The sequence below is a fragment of the Clarias gariepinus genome, chromosome 8 (genome assembly GCF_024256425.1).
Source record: "Clarias gariepinus isolate MV-2021 ecotype Netherlands chromosome 8, CGAR_prim_01v2, whole genome shotgun sequence".
NCBI lineage: Eukaryota > Metazoa > Chordata > Actinopteri > Siluriformes > Clariidae > Clarias > Clarias gariepinus.
The window spans coordinates 25,350,439-25,358,995 of NC_071107.1; the positions used below are offsets into that span (position 1 = coordinate 25,350,439).

General features: G+C 39.3%; 1 protein-coding gene across 3 annotated transcripts; it reads right to left on the reverse strand.

Annotated features, from left to right (window-relative positions):
- Positions 1-1,450: 1,450 nt before the first annotated feature.
- Positions 1,451-8,557, reverse strand: ncoa4 (nuclear receptor coactivator 4). Of its 3 annotated transcripts, none has more exons than XM_053502395.1 (10): positions 8,408-8,557; positions 6,143-6,269; positions 5,068-5,208; positions 4,834-4,922; positions 4,541-4,649; positions 4,170-4,268; positions 3,919-4,053; positions 2,125-3,141; positions 1,928-2,014; positions 1,451-1,816 (listed from the first exon to the last, which is right to left on the reverse strand). In XM_053502395.1, the coding sequence occupies exons 1-10, from the start codon at positions 8,455-8,457 to the stop codon at positions 1,811-1,813; spliced, it is 1,860 nt and encodes a 619-aa protein (XP_053358370.1). In that variant the 5' UTR covers positions 8,458-8,557; the 3' UTR covers positions 1,451-1,810. The 3 variants fall into 3 exon arrangements, with proteins under 3 accessions (XP_053358370.1, XP_053358369.1, XP_053358371.1); XM_053502394.1 differs by having other exon boundaries at positions 4,170-4,271; XM_053502396.1 differs by lacking the exon at positions 8,408-8,557 and adding an exon at positions 7,216-7,368 and having other exon boundaries at positions 4,170-4,271.

The window sequence follows — 8,557 nt, forward strand, 5'->3', positions numbered from 1 at the left end:
TGTTTCCCCAGTAGCATAAGCCCCACAGATACCTGTTACTGCTATTTTCTGAATTTTACACTACTGAATTTAAATAAAGTATTCATTTAAACAGAAACCCATACCATTACAAAACATGCACTATTGAAATGTGTATAACTCAAGTACATTATTTGAATAATTTAAGAAATTTATAGTCAAGAACCTTTTTTTCTTATTTACAGATTACTAGATTATGTAACAAAAAAGATTTATTGTTCAAATCTTTCAGTTAAACTATTTAATTATTTACAAATTCTAAATATCATGCATTTAAAGCCTTAAAGATCTGCTTTTCTGTTCACATAGAACAATCAGGTTCGTCTATTCATTTTACATAATATAATCATTTAAATCATTTCAAATATTGGTAGAACGTGCATGCAGTGACTGAGAACATTGTGCATGTCCCCTTCTGGCAAAGTGACAAACCATTCTCTGGGAACGATTCAGTTTCTTTCCTTAAGCAGTTTTGCAACGTCCGCTTAGAAATCTGCTGAATACACTGGGTAGGCAGCTTTGCTTAAATATTTTTTCCCTATCAGTTCTCTTTTCAGTCAAGGGAAACAACTGGCTGTCATATACTGGAACAACATTTAACCTAAATTAACATCTCAAAATAGTTATTTGTCCTCACTAAAAATTAACATCAGAAAAATTTTCAGTAAACACAAGTCCGGAAAGAAAAATATTCTTACAATAAGAGACTTGTAAAATATATTTATTAGGAGTAAGATTATGGTACACAGAGCAGAGGACAAAGTATATAAGCAATTATAATTCAAATGGCACAGGTGTAGGATTGGTTTGTGATGCATTTATGTGTAGCGCTTGCAGCACCTCAGAATGAGACGGCCTTAAAAAGAGGCCCCAATAAAACACTAGCTAAAAGTGGTTATTAATGTTACATGTTTCATGTAGTATTGCACCAAACCCTTGGTCCTTTTAGGATGAGCTGGCAACATTTATCCTTTTGTAAGGTTTCTTCTAAAATCTGCTTAAAATGTAATATTTGGTTTAATATTTAATGAACTGCACAAAACCATGTCCTCAAGACAGAGCTTTGAGAACCATCTAAAATGACAGAAGAAAAGACAAGCAGTTATACTTTAACATATTTCCTAATGAACTCACGCTGTATTCAGGAATTATGACTCAGTCTAAATGTATACACCATACAGGCACATTTAGAATAAAACCTGTACTGCCTGTTTACCTAATGGTTGTGCTTATTTCTTTAAATGTGCAGCTCTCTTTACCATTAGATGCAATTCTAGCAAGTAATTTTAGCTTTCCATACTAGAAGAAAAGTACTGGTCAACAATCCAGAATATATTCGCTACCAGGAGCCATTAGGAGTGGCTTCCTAATTTAAAAGACACATATGGCAATAAACCAGATTTTCTTCTCTGGGTGTACAATAAGCTGTAATATGTAAAAAATAGCTCTATTATTCCCAATCATCTAAATTTATACCCCATGACTCCATCAGTCTTACACTGCTCTTCCGTTCACATAGGATGATCAGGTTCATCTATTCATTTTACATAATATAGATATTGGTATGGATTGCTTTCTGTACTTTGATTAAACAATTTAGGAGTACATGGTTGCTTGAAAAGCCTTATTCTCTCTTGAGAGTGCAGGGTTAAGCAAGTGCTTACGGATCAACTAAAATAGAGTTAGACCATGAATCAGATAGAAATTGAAAAATAAGGCAACGGAAGATTGTGTGTGTAATAATCAGCAAATCAGTAGCTTCACCGGAGGATTGCTGACTACAGTTCAGTTTTCACATCTGGAAGAAAAAAAAAGGTATTTGAATTAATGCAAAATAAAGCAGAAATTCTATTCTCAACCAAAACATACTTAGGGAATTTCCTGTTCCATAACTAGTGCTAACTCTCACCTGGATGGGCGTGCGATACAGCCACTTCTCCTTGTCCCCATCAAGCTTGAGACAGGAAAATAAATCACATACACTGGGAAGTCTATCCTGTAAAACATGAAGGGGGAAAAAACTCGTCACATTACATAATTAAACAATTAAATAAACTGTACAGTATATTTCAAAGCCCTTTTCAACTCTTCTACCCTCCGTCCTACCTGTGCATTGGCCCGCTTGCGTAGGAGCCATTTGTTCTCTTCAGTGTCTAGCTCTAGTCCCTTCTGCTTGCTGGAGGTCTCTGTGTGTTTCTTTTCAGGCAACACCCAATTCTCAGATTTCAAAACTTTTTGGAAGGGACTCTCTGAATCTTTAAGCAAATTAACGTGCAAGTTCTCCTCAGTTGTGGATTTCTCTTTTGCCACCAGCTTGCATGAAGAAATCCAGCCTGACAGAGAGGACTGAAACGGAGCTTCTACTCTTTTGCTGGGATGGAGCCAGGCGTCCAGGATGGCCTGCACTTTCTGTTCCTGCTGCTGCAACATTGCTGGTTTACTGGTGGCACTCTTATCCACCGGCATGCCATTCTTGTCTCTGCCATCTTTTTTAAGCAGCCAGGCACTCAGAGCCTCCTTCCCGCAGTTGGTGTCGCATACACACTGAGCAAAGCTTGAACATGTCTCATTGGCTTTGCAAGTTTTTTCTATAGGAATTACTTGCTGAAGCCAGATCTCCACTGGATCAGGATGCGCAGAAGTGGAAGTGGGGGTGATAGGAGTAGTAGGATCTGAAGACGGGGGTGTTTTCAAACACTTGAGCTTGCCCAGGTTCTCAATCTCCACTGCTTGGACACGTGAGGTGCAGCACGAGCCGCAGTCAGACTTTACAAGCCACTCGCTGGTGCAGAAGTTCTCTGTGAACGGTTTGAACACCACCTTCCACTTATCTGCGTCAGAAACAGGGCTGGCCTCCATCCACTTGCTGGTTTTGGGGGTGATGAGCCAGTCGTCGAGAGTCTCAGTGTTAGTATCCTCATCATTCTCCATTTGGACCTCCTCAATTTCCTCTTCCTCGAGGTCTCTCTCATCAATCTTCTCAATGGAGAAAACAGAACTGCTGGTGCTGGCATTGCTGCTGGTTCGTTCACGTGCAGGTGACTTCTTCAGGAGCCATGCCTCTAGATCTTTGAGTTGACCCCAGGCCTTTTGGAAATCAAAGGAGACAAGTGGGTGATGTACCTGGAAGAAAAGGGACCAGTGAAAATTAATCTTTGTCCCCACAGGCAGAAGTCATGGACAAACGTAACAAATCTTTGGTATCGGTTTCCTTAAGCTTGACAAATTTAAAACATCCAGGTAACTAATAACTGAACATGATGTTAACGCGTATCTAATGTTATGAGTTTTGTATGAACACACCGAACTGATAAAAAGTAAACTAAACTAGATACAATTTCTGGAGAAACTGGACTTTCCCATCCTCCCTTTAATTTTGGTTTCTAGCTATCTCTGAATATAGCTTTTAATTATTAATGCTGCTGATGATAATGTTGTATTTGTAATAGCCCTCAGTACATTACTGTCATTTTCAAGCACATTCGATTTCCCACGGGGCTATAGTGACACATATATGCCCTCTCACAGTGACATGTCTTAAACTGCTAATGTAAATCATCATATCCCTGATAACTCCTTAAACAGCACATAAACATCAATATACACACAACTAACTAAAAAAACTAACCTTAGCCAAATTAAACAGCTTCCAAACTGAAAGGTTTCCAGTTGCAATGTTGTTTCTTGCAAATATTATTTTACTCAAGTGTCTACTTTTTTTTTTTAAGATCAACTCAACTCTGATATCTCAAATAACTCAATACCGTTATTCCAACCATTCTTAAAGAGTTAACCATTCTTCAAAATCACAAATTAAAATACTAGCTACTGAATATAAAGATCAGTGGAAGATAGCTAAAGTATTTGTCAACAGCTATGTAACCTGCCTTAAGAACTCACCTGAAGATTCTCTTTAGGGGTTAACAGCCAATCCTGTGGATTATTGCTGAACTGGAATCCAATCGGAGCACTGGTCACAGGGGCGTTGGTAAGCAGCCACTCGGCAAGTGGGCCTCCCCACTCCTGATCCAGCTTCTGTAAAAGCACAACAGTGAGGCTATTTATGCTGTGACATGAGCAGCTGGTAAACCTAAAAGTAGCTGTACATGTCAGGTTGTGCAACCGAAACCCATCAGGCGTAAAGGACAAACCTGTCTCTTTGTGGCGATGGGGCAGTTCTGTGCAAGCCAAGACTCCTCAGCAGAGCTTGATCTCTGACTGGTCAGGGTGGGGACAGAGGTCTTCAACATCTGCTGATGTAGAAAGAATAATGAGTGCCATGAACGCACAGATGCAACTAATCACATTTTCTTAGTGTTAGCCAGGTACACAGTGTAGTGCCAAAGTCAATTTACACACAACACCAGAGTTAATAATAGCACCTCATGGTACTCTAAGCATTTAAAGCAGTACACCAATTACCTAAAACTCATTTTAACTTTAAGGGTTTTAACACACCAACAATTAAAAGCGAAGGGAATTTGACAGAGTATGTTTCAATAAAAAAATGTAAAGTGCAAACCTGGGTGGAAATGGTGCCAAAAGAAGTAATAGCTTGACGCAAGGAGCGGGCATCAGCTTCAAAACTCATCTCTGGGGTTTCTTCAGGACTCAGATTCAGACCCGATAACCTGAACAAGACACAAACGTTATTTAAGTTCCATGCCTCTTTGAATTGGGGATAAGAACTGAGGCTTAAATCACAACAGTGCTGCTATTAAACATTCTGCCTCGAAAACAATAATTTAGCCAGGTGAAGCAAACATGCCACTAAACTTAAGGCTTCGAAAGAATCCATTGTGAGCTGTGGCTTACTTTTCCAAGCAGCTAGTGAGCTGGCTGGCAAGGATGGTGTTGTTGGAATTTTGCAGCTGATGGATGAGGATGTCAAACTGGCCCCGGAGCTGCATCCACACAAAGACATATGCAAAAATAAAAACAACTTCATTGTTTCATAAATGTCTGATCAGTACAGGATAAAAAAAAATAAAAAAATTAAAAATAATTTAAAAATACCATATTAACAGGGTTGAGAGTAATGATACTGACCCAGTGGAGTTGCTGTAACTGCTGCTGCAGAGCTTCTGCCTTTAGGTGCTCCAACAAATCGATCTGCTCAAGAAGCCAAACCTCACGTGAGCGAAGAGTCTCCAAATGTCTGCTGATGCAGCTGTGCAGCTGAGATTTCACCTGAACAGAAACAGCGTTAGAGTAGACAGAAACAAAAAATAAGTAGAGAAAAAAGGAGAAGTAAGTCATACAAAGAAAGTGTCCAATGTCTAATCATAGAGCGCGTACAATCCCTGCTTTCTCTACTCTGTAATAAAATAAAATTTGTTACAATTTCCCACTGTCTCAAATAAATAAATAAATACATCTCTTCAAAACTAATAAGTGATCATCGTTCAACGAAAAAAAACTCAAAAAAAAAAAAAATTATTAAAATACCTAGCTTTCCTCCAGTTCCAGATCAGATGCGTTTATAAAAAATATTTAATAACTCTTAAACTGAGCCAAGCTTTTGAGAATTTGCTCTGAGAGTAATGTTCACCAGTCAAAGGCAACACACAATACAAAGCTAAATGTTCACGTACATCCTATTTTTATAAGAGGAGGGTCAATGGTTGTCCATAGCGGTCACGTTAAACCTGTCAACAATGTAACATAGATGAATCTTCAAGGATTAGAACGAGGTAGCAATTATTAAGCAATCCCAAGCCTCTGGCGTATTGTAACGCCATGCTAACACACAAGTCACACCAGACTTTTACCACATGATACAGCATGCATGAGGGTGTGGGAGAACTACGGGTTATCACGTCATTTGCTGTCTTTTTCTGATAAAAATACCCCCTCTCTCTAACGGCACAACAATGGATTAGCCACAGTGTCTGGATAAAGATCACCTAAACAACTGTGTTTACAGCAGAAAGCACAAAATACCACGGAGCCAATGATGAGTTAAGCTGGGTGGGGAAATACTGAAACCACCAACAGAGGAAGGTGAAAAAAACAAATGCTGAACAATGCAGAAATAGAAAAGAGGAAGGATTTTCAAGAATGAAAGAATTTGCTTCATGTGCCAAGACGGCAGTGGACTTAAGACATACTTAAACCCTCTCACCTCTCTAGAGTTGCCCCTGAGCAGGGCCTCAGCTTTAACCACTCCAGCTATGGCCTCCTCCAGCTGTGCCCGAGCCTGAACACACTGTCGCAGGGCCGCATTCTCTCGCTCTCCTGGTGGAGACATTCTGCAAAAAAAAAAAAAAAAAAAAAAAAGCTTATCATGTGCAATCTGTTTTACCTGCTGCAAAGCCAACACTGAGTTGACAGATCAGTTTTTATGTAAAGTTTCTATGTGCATACTGCGAAAATGGTTCACGAGTACCGTGTGAACGTCTTCATCACAATATAGTGTTTAAACAAAGTTTAGCGAAGTTTCACTTTCTGTTCTTTCTAACAAGGAAACGTGTTCGTTCAACATCAGGACTAAATTCACAGGGTACATAATGTTCCAGCCACATTTAGGTACAAAACCTTTTCAACAAATGTAGAAATGATTACATAACCAAATCGGGTCCATCAATAATCTTGTACAATCAGATTAAAGACAAACATGCTATACAGTTAACTTCATTTTTTTATTATGAAAATAAGCCGGCAAACAGAAAACACATGAGACTGAGTGCTGAGAAAACTGCAAGTCATCTGTTATTTAACCAACATCCACTTTAAACATAAACTCACTGAAAGTCCAGAGTATTAATGTATGAGTGTAAAATGTAGATTATATGAATAACCAGACAGTTAGCACTTTTTGTGCCAAGGGAAAAGGTCATGGCCAAGGAGACAAAGCAAAGACCTGAATAGAATAAAGACAAAGCAAATGAAAAAGAACAAGTCAAATGTACTCTAATGTAAAGTCTAATGTTTAGCCTTAAAGTCTAATTAGCATTTTAATATTACTGACAGTGAAATAAGAGCAACTTTACAACACCATTTCAGTCACAACAACCAGCCCATGGTGCAGCCCACGTTATTTATAGACAGATAACTTTATTAACCCGACGGGAAATTCAGTTCAGTAAACTGGCACTAATTAAAACCGAGTGAGAGCTCGACTCTTACATCAACACTTTTGGGTGTGTGTTAACGGATTTTCATGCAGAGGGTGTGTGTTTGTGGATTGAGTCATACCTGGTTTTCTCAATCTGCTCAGAAACACACAAACGCGACTCCTCAACGGTGCTTTGTCCCCCGTTAATCCCCAAAACACAGCTCGAATTTTCTACCTTTTATCCTTTATACCGCACTACCGGCCCACGTTGAAGAGCCAGCCCTACAGCCAACGACAGCCAATCAAAAAGAAGAAAAAAATATTCGTCATAGTATGGGCGGGTCGAGAAAATCTTATCTCGGGCGAACCACAGCTACGTCGGCATCGTGCGCGAGATGGCCGCCACAAGCACGGCTGCATTCCGCACGTAGATCAAGGGTTGCCAGTTCTACACTTCTTACTGCCAGTCCTGCATTTTAGCACGCTAAAAGCAAGATCGTCTTGAAAAAAAAACCGTACACTAGACGAAATTATAAATTTTTATTACTAATGTATAACCCCCCTGGAAGTGACAACCTTCTATTAATCTCGCGCTTCTTAATCGCCAAAGCAAAAATAACCTCCGTACTTCCATGAGCTACAGGGTGTGTGTCCGTAAAACATATAAATAATGATGTGAGAGTTTAAAACAAGTAAAAAAATATATATACTAAGGAAAACTGGCGATTTATGTCACGACTCTGTTGTACAAACCTGGCAACCAGAAGTAAAGAGCTTATCTCTGCCTGGTGCCCTTATTGTGTCTTTACTTCAAGTTGCCAGGTTTGCGTGAAACCCGCGAGAACATTTCCTGTGAATATTGTCGACCTATGCTAAAGACATGGAGGGAAAATTACATTCAGATTGAAACTTGTCATCATCTGACAGTCAGTCACGGGTTTCCCTTTAACTAAGCAGGACATAATGTAATGTTACACTACTAGGTTTCAGCCGTGACAATTTAAATCTTAGTTCACTAAGTGAAACTGTGAAACACAATGAGCATCGTGTGCGAGTGTTCAACTTGGCAACCTACTTTGGCAGGAGAAGAATTATATACTATTGTGGCCCACAGGAACTGGTCGTGCTTATGGATTAACTGTTAAAGCTACAATACAATGTCGACATTCTTGTTATAAACACATCCAATGCACTGCACTAAACCTGTATTAACCATTTCATTACCACAGACGTTACGTTTTGTAACCCATTATCCATTTGTACGAGTCTACAGGATGAACCATATTACATCAAACAGATCAATGTAACATCTGAGTGTTTGTAAGGGCCTACCTGAGATGTTCTTTGTTGATCAGTTTGTGTTTAGATGGCATTGACTGCATTAATATTTCGTGGAAATGCTTGTCGTACGGAAAAGGGAAAAACACGAACCGGCAAAACCCACTCACAGGCGTCAAACGTGCTCGACCACAAAAATGGTTT

Bases quoted from the DNA above. Each gene is read 5' to 3' on its own strand.
- ncoa4 (XM_053502394.1), bottom strand. From the start codon at position 8,457: ATGCAGTCAATGCCATCTAAACACAAACTGATCAACAAAGAACATCTC. The intron at 4,923-5,067 runs GTCAGTATCATT...GTGTGGATGCAG, and splicing joins AGTTACAGCAACTCCACTGG to CTCCGGGGCCAGTTTGACAT. The intron at 3,142-3,918 runs GTGAGTTCTTAA...CTTTTCTTCCAG, and splicing joins CCCCTAAAGAGAATCTTCAG to GTACATCACCCACTTGTCTC.